The sequence below is a fragment of the Thunnus thynnus genome, chromosome 5, assembly GCF_963924715.1.
Source record: "Thunnus thynnus chromosome 5, fThuThy2.1, whole genome shotgun sequence".
NCBI lineage: Eukaryota > Metazoa > Chordata > Actinopteri > Scombriformes > Scombridae > Thunnus > Thunnus thynnus.
In genome coordinates this window covers 32,987,844-33,008,321 of record NC_089521.1, presented here as the reverse complement: position 1 = coordinate 33,008,321, position 20,478 = coordinate 32,987,844, and the positions used below count along the sequence as shown (strand labels likewise).

Sequence of the window (20,478 nt, the reverse complement as noted above, 5' to 3'; positions counted from 1 at the left end):
AAATAAGTAATATACTTAAAGGTGCAATATGTAAGAACTGTTGAATTCATACTCTACGCTCTAAACCAACTGGAGGCAGCATATCAGAAAGGTGGGGTGTTCGTTGTTACGCTACGCTAGCACCGAGTACATTATCAGTACTCTGTTAGCTAAAGTACGTAATTTGACTAAGTATGATAGCAATATCAGTTCAGTGCTAACTGAAATGTGGTTCTGCTGCACTTTGCTCCCATTCAAAGTACCGTATTTCCCTGAATATAAGGCCACCCCCTCCTGAAGGTTTAACTAAGCTAACCAAACACTTTTAGTGCCGACTGACTCTAAAATACAGTGTAAACAGACTTTAAGGTATTTAACAAGAGAAGAGAATTGGAGATAAAACACAGTCCTGGAGGAGTCTTGTATTTAAAATCACCATACTGGATTTAAAACTGATGATGAAACATGCTGAGGCCTGTTTTTGTAAAAAGTTAATTGTTTGATTGACTTGTAGCTCTACAAGTCTGTTGAGTAATGTGTGTGTGTGTGTGTGTGTGTTTACAGTGTTAAAAGCAGATGAGAAGCCCACAAATAAAATAAAATCCTGGTGTAGGAGTGTGTTTGTATGTTAGAGTGTGATCCTCAGGCCTGATGAGGTTGTGATACTGTATATTTGAAATGAGAAAGAAGAAGAAAACACCTTTTCTTATGTGAGTGACAGTATTTGCTGAGATCCAGTTCTGCTTCCAAAACAAACACTGGCTCTTCGTTGTGTTTCTCATGCCAACATTCCTCCAGTTAGAGTTGCACTCCAGCTCAGGCTCAGGTGGACAAACCCTGTCGTCCAACAATGCAACAAGAAAACAGAGACACTACCTGTAACCTGATGACAGACATCTGAGCTGCTGCACACGTCTCAGACCCTGCGGAGATTCAAAAAACATCTGAGTTTGTCCTGGTTTCATTATACAGACTATAAACTTATCTATCTAAGGCTGAAACAGTATATTGATTACTCCAATAATGAATGCACAACAACCTGATTAATCAATGTGTTATTTAAATAATCTATTGTGAAGAAATGTCAAATGTTAAGTTTGCTTCTTGTGGGAATTTATTGTTTTTCTTCATTTTTTTTAATGCCAACAGATAAATGATATTAAACATAAAGAGAAGCGTTATAAAACGACATAAAATATATTATAAGATATATAAAAGGATAATAAGTGAAAAAATGAACAATGAAAAATAAAAGACAATTAAAATTTTGGGCAATTTATTGCTTTTCTTGATTTTGTTCAAGACTAGCTAACCTGCAATTACTTTTACATACAAAACAGTAAATCAGATGATAAAAAAATAATCAATAGATTAATAATAATAATTCCTGCCTTACTTATTTTCATATATGAACTGATACTAGATTTTGGTGGCTGATACTGATAGCAGCAATTTCAGATTTTTAATTTTTAATGAGGTAATGGAACTTTTTTTGTGGAAAAACCGTATCAGACACACATTATTATTCAAAGACATTTTTAAAACATGTCTGGAGGGGGGGTGGTTGGGTGATCACATACGTGTTCATTAATTATTCATGAGCCGTCCACGGCCATCCCTGAAAGAAAGAAAAAAAAATCGTGTGCAACTTTACTCCTTGGTTCCCGTATTTCCAACAGTTCCTGAACGCAGCAGCAGGCTGACTGGCTCTGTGAAGATGGCGGACTGTATACGTGTTCCTCTGCTCCTGCTTTTGATGTGCATCTTAACGTTTGTGCATCCGATTCGAGGGCAAAACAATGTTGCCAACAAACCTGTTTTTAATGCTGACATTCAACTGAATCAAGCGGCAGGTGCCGGACCGGCTCCGGTGAACCCGGTAGCCGCTGAGAGGAACCAGGGCGCCGGGGCCTCGCCGCTCCGTAGGCGCTCTGCCGGCTGGAAGTTAGCTGAGGAGGCGGTGTGCAGGGAAGATCTGACCCGGCTTTGCCCGAAACATTCCTGGAACAACAACCTGGCTGTGCTGGAGTGTCTTCAGGATAAGAAAGAGGTAAATGAGCGGGACGTGGTGCTGTGGTTGCGGGGAAAGAAGCAGGGTGTGCCTGCTTGATAAACCAGCTAACGTTAGCTGCTAGCCCTCGTAGTCAGAGAACGTCACGCCAAATGCCGGTCAAAATTTGAGCAATTTATTCTAAATGATACCGTCGTCTAAATGGCACAGACTTAAGAGCATGATTGAATATATTTTCCGAGTCACCAGGATCCAATGTTCATTTCGGCATAATGCAATGCGACGAATAACTATCACTCTCTTTACGACTTGCAAGTTTTTGAATCTTTTCGCTTCGTACTTCTCGTTTTAACGTTACTCGTGAATGCACCGAGTGGGAGCAGCGTGACGTTAACCAACAGAAGAAACAATGAAATTACTCAGAAACAAATGTTGTTTTTACAGAACAAAGTTAGCCGAATTTACCAGAAGACATAGTAGTTCCGGAATAACTTAAAGTTTAATTCAGTTTTTAGTCAATAATTACACAGTGAGCGATAATATGATATTCTAGCAGATTCGTAGCGCAGTCCGGAGTCGTGTGGAGGCGACGTGTGTCTGGACTAGCTAGCGGCTAAATGTTAAATTGGCCACATAATTTGCCACCATGCAGGCCCAACAGTCTGGTGCCACGATTCAACACAAGATGTTTTGAACAGTTCAGTAACATTTTAAACCAAGTTACACACCTTTTTAATATAAGTAAATAAATGGTAACTGCTTCCAGTTAGTCTGCGAGACTCAATAAACTGGCCCTTTTTTTACTTTTTTCACCTCTGTCAACAGCTGTAACATCACAATTTAATCATAATTAATATTTTAAAATGTGCAATACTGACTTAACAGTACAATCATTTTGTGCAGTAATTAAACTGTGCAATACTCTGGTATACTCTGACACTAATACTGGATTTAATGGACATTTAAACTAATATTTTTAACACATTTATAGGTCCAGTTTCTCAGAATTATTATTTACACTCTTATATCTTGTAGTATGATGCACTTATTTTCACATATTTCTCATTTTTCTATACGTACTGTAGCATAATGCAGGGTATTTATGCCTATTTCTTATTTTTTTTTATTTTCTATCTGTTTATAACCTCTGTATACTTACTTATATACATATTTCTATTCTATAATAGGAGGAACGTGACCCATTTTCCCCTCAAAAATATATTTCTGATTCTGATTCAATGAGTCGTTAGCCCAGATAGCAAGCCTTTCATTGGCTGATTTTTGGCTTTGTTTGTTATAATTACAGAGTTTCATTTTTATTTCAGTCTGTGATGTCACACAGCAATAAGCTTCAAAGACTTGTCGTAAACCGGACATGTTACTGACGGCTGCTGAGTCGGAACTGGACTATAATTCGTCTGTAGTTGATGTTAATGGCCAGACGGACCAGTTAAAATCCATTTTGTCTGGAGAGACTCCCCCCTTTTTCCCCCTGGGAAAGGTTGTCAGTGGCCTCCCACTTCAGCCTGGGGCATCACCAGGATTAGTAGTGATAGTTGTCCTGACATGTTAAAGGATAGTTTCACACTTTTTCAAGTCTGTCTCAGTCTCAGTCAGGAGCCCAGATGAGCATTTTTCTTGCTGTAATCATTCCTCCTCTTCATACTGACCAGTAGAAGATCCCTTCTAATCCACAGTCTGTGCAAAAATGTTTTTTAACAGTTTATCTGAAGCTAGTCTTGCGTAGCCAGACCAACCTCCACAGCACTGGAGAAAGGCCTGTTTTTATTTCTCTAAACCAATCACAATCGTCCTGGTTGGCGCTAAGGATGCTGGTTAAATCCTTGCCAAAGTAAAAGACGGATGTTATTACCACTTTTACTGATAAAGAGACTAATATAACTTTCCATTTGCAGCGTGTTGCTGCTAGCTCTAACGTTGTTATGGTTTCACGTAGCGACGGGGATTTTGAGAACGGTAACACGCACATAGAGGAAGAGGAGGAGAAGACTGAATGAAATAGTCGGTTAATGGCAGACTCACACCCACAGACTACATCCGCTGAGTCAGATATGAAGCTTCAGTGTCCAAATGAGTCAATATAATATAATAATATCTTTCAACGTTACAGTCTTTTTAGTGCCAAAGTCTCTCTTTTTGTTACTATACTTCCACCTGCAGCTCAACAGGGAAACACTGTCAAACACAAAGAGGGAATTTGATGCTAAAAAGACTGTAAATGTGTCAGATATCCACTTGATATGACTAACTCAGACTGCTGAAGACTCATATAAGCTTTATAGCCAGTATGAACAGGAGGAAAACTTCTCTCACTGCTCTTACGGACACCTGACTGTTGTTTTAAGACACACTTGATAAATCGTGTACTCGTCCTTTAACAACTTGCATTACCTGAAGATGATAGAAAGATAAAAGTCTGCCAGTAGACACCAGGGAGTGGTACCAACACTAAATCTTTTGTATGCTGGTATGCAGAGTATTTTCTGCAAAACAATATGTTTTTTTTCTCTCTAAGATTAAGATACATATTTGTAAAGTGTTTAATGTTGTTTTTACCTCAGACTTTGCCAAAGCAAATACAGTATAAACTGGATAAACCAATGATGCAAGTCAGGAAATATCTAGTTGCAGATTAAACAGTTAAACCAAACATTCAGTGTGTTGCTGCAACTAACAATTACATTCCTGATTTAATTAATCTGTTAATTGTTATTTTTGGTTGATGCATCCATAACAAAAGAGACAAAAGTAGTTGAGCTGATTAACCTGATGATTGTTTTCTTGAGCAATCAATCACTTGTTTGGTCAATAAAATGTCACTAAAAGGTAAAAAACAAGTCGATCACTGTTTCTTGTTTTGTCCACAATCCAAATATATTCAGTTTACTGTCAGAGAGACAAAATAAACTATAAAATATTCACATTTAAGAAGCTGGAATCAGAGTATTTGGGCTTTTTTTTTCCTTTAAAAGTGACTCATGATGATTAATCAATTATCAAAAGATAATTGCGTCTGTTTGGAGCGTTGGTTGTTCACGTCCTCAGAAATGAACGCTATACGTACGCAACATGCACATGAACGGTAGGGTAGCGTGACGGGGTCAGGGGTCAGTCGACACGTCAGCAGCAGCAGCAACAATGGCGGAAAGATTTGAAGACAAGTTGATAGTCTGCAGTTACTCACGTCTGTACGACGTGTCGCTGCAGCTGCACAGTGACAGATACGCTTGTCGATCTGAGAGATGGCAACCTCCTCGAGCGTCACCATGTTTATTGTTTACGTCGTGCAAATCGGGAAGTTCAGTTTCTATCCTGAGGTCTCTGGTTGATCCTTCGGTAACGGTTTGGCAGATCAGTGTGTTTATAAAGCAGGTAGATCTGCAGCCTCAGTCGATACTCAGCAACGATTACGATGTGATGTAGAGCTGCTTACTTTCATTATTGATTATTCTGGTCATTATTACTTTTGTAATAATTATCCATAATTTAGCCAACATATTGTATATTCAACTATTTTTCTGTAAAATGTCAGAAACATCACAATCACCCAGAGCTCCAGATGAAGTCTTAAAACCTAAAACTCCCAGAATATTCCATTTATAATGAAATAAAACAAACAAAAGCAGCAAATCCTCACGTTTGAAAAGCTAAATGCAGAAACGTTTTGGCATTTTTGTTTTGATAAATGAATAAATCAACTATCAGAACTGTTGCTGATTACTTTTCTGTCTGTTTACTTTAATTTTTGTGAATCAACTAATTATTCCATCACTAGTTTGACACCAACCTTCTCACTTATAAAGTAAATGTCACCAGTTTGAAGTTCACACTCACACATACGTTCACACGCTTGATGAGTGAGATAACTGTTTAACTTCCTTTTTACTTTCTGTTACTTTGTTCCTGACAAACAATGAGCAGTTTCCCAGCAGCTGCTGCGTTTGTGTATCTTCCTCTAAACTCGCTCCAAGAAGAAACACTGAGGATTATTCATCACTTAGACCTTTTTATTTCTCGGGCTCGTTGATAACTCTGAACCACAGACTTTCACTAGGTTGCTTTTGTGTGACCTTTAGCCCCATTCGAGCGCGTCCTGAGAGATCATCCCGGGACTGTGGCTGCTGGCTGGGAAGCAGCTGACTGCTCGCTCACTTCTTTTAAGCTCATTAGCTGCTTGTCAGCGGCGAGACCGAACAGCAGCCGACTGAGAGCTCATGTTATAACAGCAGCTTACAAGCGGCTAAGACAAGCCTCGGTTTGTTACCCATTATCTGCTTACTCACAATCACAAGACGGGGTCCGCTCCAGTCATCGTCAAACGCTCGGTCACGCAGAACAACGAGCCGCTGGAGAAAGGAGGAAAAAGGTTTTAAAGAGAGAAGAGCTGCAACGATTAGTCGATTTTTATTGATCGGTTGTCAACTGTTGAGTTAATTGGCAACTGTTTTGATGATTGATGAGTCATTTATTAAGAAAAAAATGTCCAAATTCTCTGATTCCAGCTCCTTAAATGTGAATATTTTCTGTTTTTATTTAGTCTTCTGTTCTTCAGGTTGTCAGCTTGGACTTTGGGAAACAATGATCGATTGTTTTATGGACCAAACAACTAATCGATTCATTGAGAAAATAACCGATAATGAAGTGAATTGTTTAGTTGTAGCCTATAATCCAAATTGACCTGAATGCACTATTATAGTGGTTTCCTGTAGTTGTGTGATCAACTTCACAGCTTTCACACTCGACTCATGTGAAGTGAGCAACACGCTGAAATGATTATTAATAGTTAAAACGATGTATTAAACAAAAAAACACCATAAACATTCTCTGGTTTTAGTTTGTCGAATGTGAGGATTTTATAATTATAAAGGGAAAATATTTGTTGTTTTGGACAAAATTAGCTGAAATAATTACCTGCAGTTATTTTGATCATCAATTAATTATCATTTTTCAAGCAAAAATGCAAAATATCTGCTGATTCCAGCTACTCTAATGTGATGGTTTGCTGCTTTTCTTTTGTAATATATGATAGTTAATAGAATATGTTTGGCTTTTGGACTGTTGGTCGTATAAAACAAGACATTTAAATACTTAACCTTGGACTGTGAGAAAATTGAATGAGCTTGTTTGACTTTTTTCCAACATTTCTCAGGAAAAAAAAGATAAAAAATAATCCACAGATGAATCAGTAATAGTCATAATAATTGGAAGATGTCAGCCTGCGATTTTCTGTCATTTTAGAGACTAGACAGCAGAAAAACAATCATCTATAATACAGTAAAAAAAACTCACATTTTAATGCAAATGAACCACAAACAGTTGAGGAAATAAATCGGCTGACTGAAGCGAACACGGAGGTGAATGTCCTGGTCAAACACTTCCCTGACACGCTGGCCGGTAGATCTCGTATGTCATCAGCGTATCAGCGTCATCTCGGTGGCATGTGTACGTTTCAGGTTGCTGCCTGATTTTTATCAACAGCTTTGAACTTTTTACCCTCTTTAACGCCACTGTGAGAGATATTAAAGGTCACCAGTGAAACCAGCCTGAAAACATTTTCATATCAGAGATATTTTCTTCTTTTTTTCCCACAGAACCTTTTGAGTTGTTTTTTTTTTTTTTTTTTGACATACAGTAGTTTGTGTGTTTCCGTGTTGCTCAACTTTATCTTTTGTTGTAATTATTGACTGGTTCGTCAGGAGCGACTTCTTTACTCCTGATAAAGCCAGAAGAGTTTCCTCATTCCTGTTTTTATGGACCAGTAAAGTTCAGATCTGCATGACTGGACTGATTCATCAGTAGAAATAAACTGAGACTTTACCGTGTTTTTTTTGTTGTTTAAAATGTAAAAACCCCGGACGTGTAACCGTCCTGGATTCTCCTGCACAGTTTCTTTGGCATTTAATCAACAAGAATGACTTCTCACTTCTCACGAGGTCTGAAAAAGCAGCTGGACTTGATTCAATTTGTAAAATACTGTTTTTTTTTTTCTTCCACCGAGAGAGACGTCTCGATCCTTTATCAGTGTTTAATTTGAGAGTTGAGATACAGATCTGTTGGTTTAAAAAAAGACAAAATACACAGAAATAATAATATAAAACTTCATTAGAAGATGCACAAAGTGCTTCTGTTGTGTAATTTATACAATCTTACAACATTTCTATGTATGTTTGCTTTAACAGGGAAAAAAAGGAAACAATTTAAAACAGAAGTCGCCTCATACATTTTAACATGTAATTTAAAAAATGACAAAAGGAGCAAACTTATCACCAAAAAAGGCAGAAATAATAGATATTAACTAATTAAAATAAATACTTCAGTTGTGTTACAGTACATATAAAAGCTGCTACAATCAGTCGATTAATCGCCGACTATTTTGATAATGGATTCATCGTTTTTAGTCTTTTTTTTTAATCAGACAAATTCTGACTCCAGCTTCTTAAATGTGAATATTTTCTGGTTTCTTTAATCCTCTGTGACAGTAAACTGAACATCTTTGAGTTGAGGACTGTTAATCGGGACAAAATGAGACGTTTGAAGACGTGTTTCACCATTTTCTGACATTTTAAAGACCAATAAACGAACCGATTAATCATGAAAATATTCAACAGATGAACCGTTGCAGCGCTAGTAAACATGTTGATTTGAAGTATTTTGTTCCTTTTGTAGTTTTTCACTTTGGTGAATGAGTGTCTTCTAGCAACAGGCTTGATGAGTGTGTTTTTATGGTATGGCGTGAATGCAGCAGGAGGTTCAGTGAAACCAGGTTTTGGGTGTGACGTCTGGCGTCGCCCCATCATCAGCGCTGGTCCACCTTCTTTCTGTGTGCAGGCCCGGAGCTGCTGCCCAGCTGGCACTCTGCTTCTCTGCTTCTCTGGTGAGATTAAGAGCCGCTTTTAGACTCGTAGCATTTTTGTGTGTCTCCGGCCCTGCCCGCTGTCAGTCCTGCTGGTGGTTGTGGTTTTGTGTACGTGGTGCCTCGGAGTCCAGAGGGAAGAAGGAGGCGGCGGCGGCTCTGGAGATTTTTCTGAAGACTTTCTGGCCCCATCTCGGCTGTGTGAGGCCTTCATGTGTCTTGTTTCTGACTCATCCTCCTCTCCCCCCGTCGTGCCCCCGTTTTGTTAAAGATACTTTACAATTAACGTGTCAAGACTAAAAAAAGATCTTCTATATTCTGCAGCACAGGAAGTGAAACCCTCCAACCCGGGGCGGTGTCAGTGCCCAAATACCACACACTGAGCTGTGTTTTTAGTCTTTCTCAGCCTGACAGGTACAACTCTAAATACTGTATTCACTTCTTTTCTTTCAGTTCTCCACTTAAGGAGACTTTCTATGTTTATTTTATGATGTTTTAGAGATAAATAATTGTACTGGAGCTGCAACGATTTAGTCGATACGCAGGAAAAAAAACTGGTGCTTCTGTCATTTTTCAAGCAAAAATGTCAAATATTCTCAGGTTCCAACTTCTGAAATGTGAAGTTTTAGAGCCAGAGATGAATTACAATCAAGCTGCACAGATCAGAGAGAGATAAACTACAACTGAACTCTGAGTAACAACTAAACAGTTACACACCTGCCTCTAGGATGGGTGTCAATTATAAGATGTCACAGAACTCACTAATGGTAAAAACAAAACATCATGTTTTTCATTAATTGCTGCCATTTTTAAAACACAGTAATCCAGTAGAGACCTGATTTATCGATATGATATTTCAGTATCGATGGCTCATGACAGCTTTCACATAGCCGGTGCAGCTCGGGTGCGGTTAATCGGATCAGCTGACATGAACAGCTGATTTCTCCCCAGCTGCTGACTCTCCAAACAGGCGTTATTTGGATAAACTGACCACATGTTTGGAGTCTACAGGGTTTCTGGCCTGAAAGAAATGTTAAAACTTGTCATTCAGCTTGGCTCCACCATTACTGTTGCTGTCGCTTCTTCTTCCTCTCGTGTTGGACCGAGGGCAGATAATACGGGCCGGAGCCATAGACTGTATAAAAATATGGACGTAATTACCGTGACGTCACCCGTTGGTTTCTGAAGAGCGGTTTTGAAGCTCAAAGCGAGCCGCTCCGGCCGTCGCCATCTTGGCAGTGCGTGACGCTGCCTAACTCCCAGCCAATCAAAAATGGGCAAAGAGGCGGGCCGAATGGCTGAAACAAGCCACCTAGCGGCTGGCGGACCTGTCACTCAAAGCAGCCATGTCCTTCATTATGCATAACTTTACGGCTTAATAAAACTTAAACAGGTGAGTTATAAAAACATTCACCCCCCATACAGTTGTCATGAAAGAGGAAATTAGCTACAGAGACCAAAACCGTTGTTTGTACCAGACTGTAAACATGTTTATTTCTGCTGTAAAGTTGGACATTTTAACATGGAGGTCTATGGGGATTGACTCGCTTTTGGAGCCTCAAGTGGTCGTTCAAGGAACTGCAGTTTTTGGCTTCATTATACAGCCCCAGAGGTTGCTGATTGGCCGGAGCTAGCTGGTTAGCATGCTAACTTCAGTAGATGTCTGGGCAACACAATATGTATAGGTCGTTTCTTCACATTCTGTTGATTATTTTAGTGAATTTGGGAATGTTTTAGACTAAAATTCTGGCCAATTCTTACACATTATACCTTTTTAAATTATAAATGCTTGACTTTTTACTCTATGGAGTATTTCCCATTGTGGTGCTGCTACGTTTATTGAAGTATTGGTGTGAATGTAGAGAGTAGCGCTGTAACACCGGCTCCTACAGACTGTTATTTGATGTTTTTATAGTGAGTCTGTTAGAGTCAGTCAGCACTAAAAGTGTTTGGTTAGCTCAGTTTAACCTGCAGGAGTTTCTGACAGATCTTGTAACATGTTTTTCTGCCACGAGTTGCAAGTATGTCACAATGTCTTTACTGCAGAAACGAGCCGCTGTCACAGCTGATGAGGAGCTCAAAACAAAGATGAAAATATTTGTGACTGCTTCCAACAGCCCGACAGAAGAGTGTGAGCGTGTGACTGATAGACAGGAAACACAAATGTGAGATTCATGTTGTGCTTTAATGGAAATATTTCACTTTGACGAGAGGAAAGGCTTCAAAGATGAGGATTCTCTGAAACCTTCGATTGAAAGTATCTCAGGGAAACTTTCACAACAGTAAGAGTTGTATCTTCAAAACGTCCAAAAACAGGTGTTGGAGAAGTTGTCTTATATTCAGGCAGACACGATACTGCTCAGCGTCATGTCCAAGCAGGATGTCCGTCTCAGGATCTCTGTGTCCTGTTAAGAGACACTTCAGACACATTTCAGCATCTCTGGCTGCTGATTCATTAGAACTGTGCTGCTGATGCGTATCTGGCTTCATCCTGAACAAAGACGGGAGCTTTTAGTTTGTTTTGATACATTTATTTTGGTCCTCTGCCAAGAAGAAGGAAAAAAAATGATTCCTGGTTGCTAAGCAACATCCTTTTGTGTCCTCTCAGCATCCAGTGTTTGTGTCAGGGTTATTGTTGACATTTTATCTGAAAGCGCTCAAGTGTCCATAACTGCAGCTCTGCTACTGCTGAGTATGTAGTAAGAGAAGATGCACTGAGCAGTCTGAGCCTGATAAGTGGACTACTACCTACTACCACAAATAATATTTCTTAAGTGAGACTCAAACCAGCATCTTCAATCCAGAAGAACTAAACTGAATCTCTTGATTGTAATTTATGAGTTTTGTGTGAATCAATATGATCCTATAATGTCATTTTAGACAGTTGATTTTATCAGGTTGACGCCTAACGAAGGTAAATTTACTTATAAGGATAAACAAACCACTCCCAAATCAAACATGAACTTGAATTAACACACGTCATCCGTGTACTGTTGGCACAAAGTCCGGGCAGCTCAACAGTGACGAGTGTGTGTTAAAGAGGCCGTATAATGCTTGAGTTGAGGTGAATGTATGTAGAAATGCTGCCTGCAAGTCAAAAGTCAGGGCTTTGTTGGGTTTTTTCTACCTTGCTGACGTTGGCTCATCACCCCATAAGAGGCCGTCCGTTTTGTAGCCTTGGTTGCTAAGGCTGTTGCTAAGGTTTTTCCATGTGTCGTTCATGTTGTCCACTCTCATATTTCAGCTCCAACGTGTACGGATGGATTTGAGAAGAAGACATTTCAAGTAAAGAACGAGAAAAAGTAGTGAAATCCTGCTTCTATAGTTTATTTCATAGTTTGTTGACGTGGGCTGTGACGCAACTTCCTGAAGCTGACCAATCAGAACAGAGTGGGCTCATCGGGAGGTTTCCTCTTTTTCTCCATTTTTAAAGATTTCTGCTGCTCCTTCTCTTGGATTTCCCAGTTTGACGAAGTATCACAAGCTCTCTTCTGTGTGTGTAGTCAGCGTGGGTGGAAACAAACACATCTGTCACACACCTGACCTGAATACTGGCCCTGCACAGATGTTTAGTTCGGTGGAAACTTCTGGGTGGGGAGTCAAATAAAACAAAAGTGTGTGTGTGTGTAGAGAATGAGCTGAAGCGTTGTGGCAGAACTGAATGAAGAAACAGTCACTGTTTGCTGATGAGTTGCCTCCAGTCATCCAGTAATTAGCGTTCAGTTGACTGGTTTTTAAAACGCGGCGTGCTTTTCGCTCACCGTAACCCTCCGTCCAACATTTCCCGGATTCAGCTGCACAAAGCTCCAGCTTCCTTGTGCGGCTGCTGGAGACGAATCTGCTGCCCTTTTATTTTTCTAGCCGCCGTGCTGATGTTCACCAGAGTGTCTCATTTGTCTCCGTTATCTTTTATACGCCGGGTCTGTTTCTGCCAGATCAGCTCTCGTCTCTGAAGCGTGAAATTTACTTGTGAATGAATATAAAGGCGAGACCTGAAAGGATCATTTGATTAATACATTACTTTAATATTAATCTGCAGTTATTTTGACGGTTGATTAATCATTCATTCAGTCCTTTTTTAGCAAGTAAAAATACCAGTCTTCTTCTGGTCCACATTCTCAAGTGTCACTTTTATTTTAAGTTTTATTGAAGCAGGAAGTTTCTCTAGATTCATCTTTTACAAGAGAGAAAACATGGTCTGAAACATGATAACACCAGATAAAAATGACCATTAAAGACAAATACATGCAGTTTCTCTATTTTATATCATTATAAACTGAAAATCTTTGAGTTCTGAACCATGTCAGACAAATTATAAAAGCTTTCCATTATTTTCTGACGTTTGATGGACTAAACCATTAATCAGTTATTGGAGAAAATATTTAGCAAATGATATCCTCTCCAGACATGTTTTAAGATGTTTATAAAATACTTTGAATAATTTGTGTCTGAGAGGGTTTTTCCACAAAAAAAAAAGTTCAATTATCTTGTTAAAATCCTTAAAATTATCCACTCATTTGCATACTGGACAACGATTGGCTCCAACCCATTTGTGATGTCACAAATCGTGTTTGTTGTCCCGCCCCATTAATATTGGATTTTCAATGAGCTCAGAGAAACTTTCCTCCTTCAGCAGATAAATATATGAAAACAAACTCACATCATTCTGCAGAGAGAAGCTCAAACATCCAAATGAACGAACAAGAAGAAAAACACATTTTGACAACAACTGGCAAATTTTCCGTTGATTAATCAATAGTAAGAAAATTTAACCGATTAGATTAGACGCAGATTAGATGCTGCGTTCTCGGGTTTACTGAGGATGAGTCAGACGTTGATTTAAAAAAAAAAAAATCAACTGGTCCAAATAATTCAATGTCAAATGATGCTGAAGGGTTTTATTATTATGAGACTCAGTGGCTTTCAGAAGCAGAGCTCAAAAGAAGAACGAGATGATGATGATGATGATGATGATGATGATAAAGCCTGTTTAAAGGCTGCTTTCTGCTTCTGCTGCCTGACAGACGCTTCACACCAGAGGCTTCATGATTCCTCGCAGAGTGTTTTGGAAACGACTGGCTTCCCTCTAGATTCTCTCCTCCTTTCTATCACTCCGTGTGTCACTTTTCTCTCTCTCTCTCTTCTCCATCTCTTCCTTTTCACTCACTTCCAATTATAGCTCGGCCTCAACGTCGTTTTTTTTTTTCCCCAGGACGTAACGAGGAGAGCTGATTATGTTTAATTTAGCCGCAGCTATTAAAACGAGACCGGAGCTTCGACAGACTTTTGAGTCGAGCTGGAACGTCGGTAAAAACGAAGAGCCTCAATATTTCAGACTGTTTTTTTTTAAAGTATGTGGGTGTGTCAACTGCGTCGGTTTGATTTCCCACTGCTGTGTTAGATTAGTGTAGCTGCTCCTTGTGAGTTTAACACGCATGCAAACTTGAATTAATTCACAACAGTTAATTTTCTGTTCTCTGCCCTAGAAAACTTTCACAGCTTTAATCAGCTCCGTTTGGTCGAGGGACGGGTCATGATTTTTGAATTTTCGAATAGTCATTATAAAAAAAATTGAATATTTATGCATCTATCGTCTTAAAAAATATATATTTTCCCTTGTTTTCACCAGTGCCTGGCACGTTCGAGGATCCGGCTGGTTAAAACAAGGGAAAATATATTTTGATACATGTGTGACACATTGAGAATCTTCAAAAAAAAAATAGTTCCCAGTGAATATTGAAAAGAAGTTTTGCTTGAAACGCCCATCCCTAGTTTGGTCATAAACTTGGTGGTTTCATCATTGTTAGTTTATTTTGGCTTTGAAGTCAAAGCAGCACTGAATACATGAGAAGTTTTGGCTTTTGTGAATCGAGCAGATCCCCTGACGGAGCTGGAAAGATGCCCGCATGAGTCACATTGTGCTCTGCAGCAGTGTGACGAGATTTTTTTTTTTTGAGCGGCCTGAGCGTGTGCAGAGGTGGGGTTTTCCCTGCGGTCCCACACAGCCAGTCCAGAAACACACAAGATAAAACAAATGTCCCGCCCTGTTTTGATGCAGAATCAGACTGGCCGGCTCCATCCAGGTTAACCCCCACCGTTCTGCCTTTCATACACTGTGCTGACACAGACAAACTGACTGTGTTGACGTTACAAAACAAAAAAAAACATGGTGCTGCTTTCAGGTACCGGTTGGGAGCTCCAGAATTACAGGTTGAGCCTGTGTAAGGTTGTATATATGGGGACAATCTGTGTTTCCCATGACTTTCAGTTTGGGACAATTAATGTCATAAATTTAAAGGATAGGTTCACAGTTTTTATTAAAAAAACAACAGTGAGGCGTCCATATGAGCTGTGAAAAAGGTTTTCACATGTTTATTTAGTGCAAAAATGCATTTAAAAGTCTCTGTGAAGCTTATATTCAGCTTCAGCAGTCTGAGTTAGTCACATCAAATGGATATCTGACACATTTACAGTCTTTTTAGCATCAAATTCCCTCTTTGTGTTTCCCTGCTGAGCTGCAGTGGAAATACTGAGGTGCTGAATAGAAGCAAAGTCGGTTAAATAACTATCAGTAATAAAAAAAATAAAAAAAAGCATGAATCATCTAATTATATAACTTAAAGATGCTGTTTTGTGTCAAGAGACCCCTCCCAGTTTCTCTAATAGTGCCATTATGTTAAAATAAAGTCATCTAGTACTTGTTTGTTTGTTTGTTTGTTTGTTTTGGTGGGGAGTGTGTCAGCTGTGACGGGTCAATCTGGGTCACATTTCCAGGTTCACTTACTTTATTTATTTTTTCACACCAGTTGAGCACTGAGTCAGCTCCGTGTTGTTTATAACATCTGTCTGTCCTGGGACCTCCTCCTCGCCCACCGTCACACTGACTTTACTGTCTGTGTGAAGAGCTTTGTGACACTTGTGTGTGTGCAGAATACACTGTAAATAGAACACACATGCATGCATATTCAAACACACAGACAGGCCTATTCCTGGCATGCGCTGCGGCTGCCATGTGGTGAACAGTCAGAAACTCTTCGGCCATCTGCAGAGCTGTTATTTCAAAGACGCACACACACACACACGCACAGAGTCAGTGCTCCGTTGGGAATATAGCAGTGATTTGAGGTTTCTCTGGTTAGAGGGGAGGGGCAGCTGCTGGTCGAGGCAGGACGTCAGGACAGGTCACCTCAGGTCAAGGAAAGCAAAGCAGGAAAATAGCTCAATTTGGCCACATTGGCTCCAGAAACTGCGTCCTGAGTGAGGGGGCTGCCTCGCTGGAAGGTGTGTCCTTCACACAGGGCGAGAGAGCCAAAACCACACCTCATTCTCTCTGGCGCTCTGCAGTGGTTTAAACATAATCCAGGGCGAAGAATCTCAATCTCTGCGTCTCACAAAGACACAGCAGTTGGAACTAGAAATCTTTAAAATTAGACTCATCAGATTTCCACTGGTCAAGCAGGTCTCTTCTTCCTAGTGGTCTCCTTCAGTAGTGGTTCCTTCAACCATGAAGGCCTGATTCACAGTTAATATTTAATTTAATCAAGGTCTGGGAAGCCTTGATGTGGGATCTAATCTGAGGTGCCATTGATCGGTGATCTGCAGCAGAGATACCTCAGTCTGACTTTCCTGGGACGAACCTCATGAGATCCAGTTTCATCTCAGTGTTGGATGGTTTTTGAAGAAACTTTCTTGAAATTTTACAGATTGATTGACCGTCATGTCTTAAAGATATGATGGACTGTGGTTTCTCTATACGTAGCTGAGTGGTTCTTGTCATAATATGGATTATTACTAGGACTGTAGTCGACGTGATGTAACGGGACAGAGTACACAGTAAACTCGGCACCCACAGGTTTCTCTGTTCTGTGTCTTCAGGTTATGCTAACCCATTGTTGCTAACTTTGGAGCTAACCCCCTTTTACTTTTCCAGCATTTGGGGAAACAACAGACGTGACTTTTTAGCATTTATGAACTGACACACTGTAGTCTGTACTGTACATTTACTGCCAGACTGACAACTTATTACTAACCTTTTCCTCTGTCCTGCTCGCATCCACCGTCACTTCTCTGTCCCTCGCTCTTTCCTACTCGCTAGCAAACATACTCCTTAACGGAGCCACGCGACCAGTGGTTTCCCAGGCAACGACAGAGGTTGACTCACGCACCGGAACAGCGCTGCTCAGAGACTCCCAAACACTAAAGATTTCCGAATGAATGGATATTCATTCAGATATAAAATATTTTAAAAAAAAATTTTGGCCTGGCGGGGGTTCTCGTTGTGTCATTATGGAGAAACACAGATTCAGTAAACGTTCAGTAAACGTTGAGAACCGTTAGACCCAGCAGGCTCCGTTAGTTTGGGCGAGTTCAAAATTGTGAAAACAACGGGGGTGTTTTGAATACACCCCCGTTGTTTTCACAGGTAATTTGTCAGTCTGTCCCTCCCGCCGCGGGAAATAATGGATTAATCCTGGAAAGCTGTTGATGTAGCACTTTTCTCCTTATGAAAATAACACGGAGATGATTCGACCAATGAGAATTTAGTCAGACGAGAGTCGACAGTCGACCAGCAGACTACAGCCCTAATTACTACTGTAGTGGATCAGGTCTGTTTGCTGCGTACCAACGCTACCTCAGCACAGCACGACTGATGCTCTCAAACGCGGAAAAAGGAGGACAGAAATTTCCACCAGTTAACTTTTAACAAGGCACACCTGTTTATTGAAAACCATCCAGGTGACGACCTCATGAAGCTGGTTAAGATGTTACAAATAGTGTGAAAATCTGTCATCCAGGAAAACAGCAGCTACTTTGAGGAATCTAAAACATAAAAATGAATATAGGTAGTACCAGTCAAAAGTCAGGACACACTTTTTTATTCAAGGGCATTGGGAAGGTGTGTCCACACTTTTTACTGCTACTGTATTTTGGTTGAAAATTTCTTGGTCACTACATAATTCCATATTTCATAGTTTTGATGTTTACATTATTGTTCTACAATGTAGAAACTAGTAAAAATGAAGTTCTGTCTTTTTTTTTTTTTTTTCCTCTGCAAAATTCAGGATTGAAACATATTTTTTAGGACTTAATGTGTAAGACATTAGAGCATGCACATGTAGTTTAATCATCTCTGCTGATTGCAGGTAGAGATAGAAACAAAGTAGAATCAGAAAACCAGAGATGAAACCTCGTCGGCAAACCATGAACCACGAGCACAGATTTGTTTGCTTGTTTCTTACAGACTTCAGTAACGACACTCGTGACATAGAAAGACTCGAATCTCACGTAGTCGTACCTCTTAACTGAACTCATAGAGACATGATCTTAAACCTGAAGTTATACTTAAAACCTCTTTTTCTCTTTTTCTCTTCCAGGAAAACGAGATCGCCACCGAATGCAACCATGTAAGTGTCTTCACTAAACATTTGATGGTTCCAGGTTTGCTTGTCTTCAAGTAGACTGAATATTTAGTTTGATTGGATAAAACAAGATATTTGACACATCTTTTACTGTTTTTTTTTTGTTGTGGTTTTTATAGACCAAAACAGTTAATCTGAGAATTTGGATTTGAGTCTTTTTTTTTTTTCCTGAAAAAATGACTCAAAATAAAAATAGTTAGTGATTCAATAATGAAATTAATTAATCACTTAATCTACTAATTATTGCAGCTCTAATGTAAGGACAATTAAATTACAGCTGCAACAATTAGCCGATTAATAAATTAGTCAGTTGTCAGAATATTAGTCAGAATTTTATCATCTTTTTTTAAGCAAAAATACCCAAATTTTTTCTTCCAGCTTCTCAAATATGAGGATTTGAAGCTTTTCTCTGTAATCCGTGATGGTGAACTGAATATCTTTGGATTTTGGACAGTTTATCTGACAAAACTGGACATTTTAAGAAGTCACCACGGATTATTTTCTGATATTTTATAGATAAAATGATTAATAGAGAAAGTAACTGGCAGATAAATCAATAATGAAAAGTTGTTAATTGTAGGTCTTGTCTTAAGAGACACTGTAGCATAATGTCAGTGAGATTAAATCTGTGTAATCCAGATGTTTTATGTGGCTTCTCTCCTCCAGCTGCTGTGGAACTACAAGCTGAACCTGACCACCGACCCAAAGTTCGAGTCTGTCGCCGTGGAGGTCTGCAAGACGACCATCTCTGAGGTCAGTCACTAACCGAAATAAAACCACAACTAGCTCGTCAGCTCGGACAGATATGTTTTCAGAGGGCAGCGCTTGGAATGAGTGTCGATGAATCATCTCTTATCTCTCAGTGTCCGTGTTTTCTCACCTTCAGCCTCCTCGTTTAGTGTCGGTACAAACACACAGCTGCTGTACTGACCTCCTCTTCACTCCTCACTCACAGAAATGTTTGGATTCCTCTCCATCGAGTAGAAATTAAATATTTCTAGAAACGGAACATCAATAAAACCTCCAACCATTTAGAATCAGAGCTCGACAGATACTGGATTTTTGTAGCCGATACAAATATCAGGGAGTAAAAAAATTCCAATATTGATAAATCAGCCGATAATCTTGCACATACAGAATATTTGCATAAACACACTTGTTTTGCAATAATCCCTCAAATCTGGTTATGAAATGCTTGTGACAAAGATATATAATGGAGGCCTGATATCATACAGTTTAATAATAAACTTTATTGTATAAAATGACATCAGTGCACTGAAACAGTAAACTACACTAGGAATTTAATCATTGTAAATAACTATAAATGACAAAAAAGAACAGGTACATATATATTAAACTTGAATTAAGAAAAAAGATCAAATATACATAAAATGCTGCCTGTGTAACTTTAAAAAAATAAAAAATCTACATATATTTGTGCCTACAGGCCGACTGATATATCAGTCGGGCTCTATTTAGAATATGTAGTTTGTTCATTTCACCTTGATTGATTGATTGATAGATTGGTTGATTGATGCCTCATTTTGGTCAATTTATTACACAGTGAAACTATTTGGATTAATAAGAAAATGTGTCACAACTCCATTAAATGTAAAAAAAAAATAAAATATTTCAAGTAGAGCTGGCATGATCGAAAGAAAATTAAATCTATTTTAATAATTATGATGTTTTTTAAAACAAAAATGGCAAAAAATACACTTTTTTAATGATAGTAAACTGAATATCTTCCAATTTGTAACTATTTGACAAAGAGCTCTGAGATCTTCTAGTTCACTGATTAATCTACATTCATTATCTCAATTAAACAATAAAGAATTGTTAGTTGCTGTCATGCTTTTTGTTCTCTATACAGGAAGACGTCTGTTTGAAGTCTATCAGGCATCAGCTGTAGTTTATTTTTACCTCAGAAGCACCTGCAAGTTTCCTGGAACTGCTTTTCTCTTTAAAAACAAACAGCGGCTCACCGGATCTCTCACCATCAGTTATCAGTCTATCATTAACTGTATGGCAGGTTTAATGTGCTATTGAGTCTTTCAATCACTTTATAACATTAATCAAGCAATAAAAAGATAAATTTCTTTAATGGCTTTCAAACAGTAGCTTTGTCAGGTCTTTGTGTCGATGATAAGAAGTCTAACAGTTCCGTTTTGAAACACGCTGTTCCTGATAACTTC

At 39.1% G+C, this 20,478-nt stretch overlaps 1 protein-coding gene and 1 long non-coding RNA gene across 2 annotated transcripts in view; one reads left to right on the top strand and one right to left on the bottom strand.

Moving 5' to 3' along the window:
* The first annotated feature begins 1,232 nt into the window (after window positions 1-1,232).
* The window catches only part of LOC137183641 (Golgi apparatus protein 1), a 46,804-nt gene continuing 27,558 nt past the window's right edge, over window positions 1,233-20,478 (top strand). The window contains exons 1-3 of the mRNA XM_067590833.1: window positions 1,233-2,029; window positions 18,239-18,268; window positions 18,950-19,036. Coding sequence (XP_067446934.1) covers window positions 1,577-2,029; window positions 18,239-18,268; window positions 18,950-19,036 — 570 coding nt within the window. The 5' untranslated portion in view covers window positions 1,233-1,576. The remainder of the gene's footprint in view (window positions 2,030-18,238; window positions 18,269-18,949; window positions 19,037-20,478) is intronic.
* On the bottom strand, window positions 5,771-17,888 carry LOC137183653 (uncharacterized). The gene is made up of 2 exons (XR_010928512.1): window positions 16,895-17,888; window positions 5,771-6,357 (listed from the first exon to the last, which is right to left on the bottom strand). It is a non-coding gene; the product is annotated as an uncharacterized lncRNA (long non-coding RNA).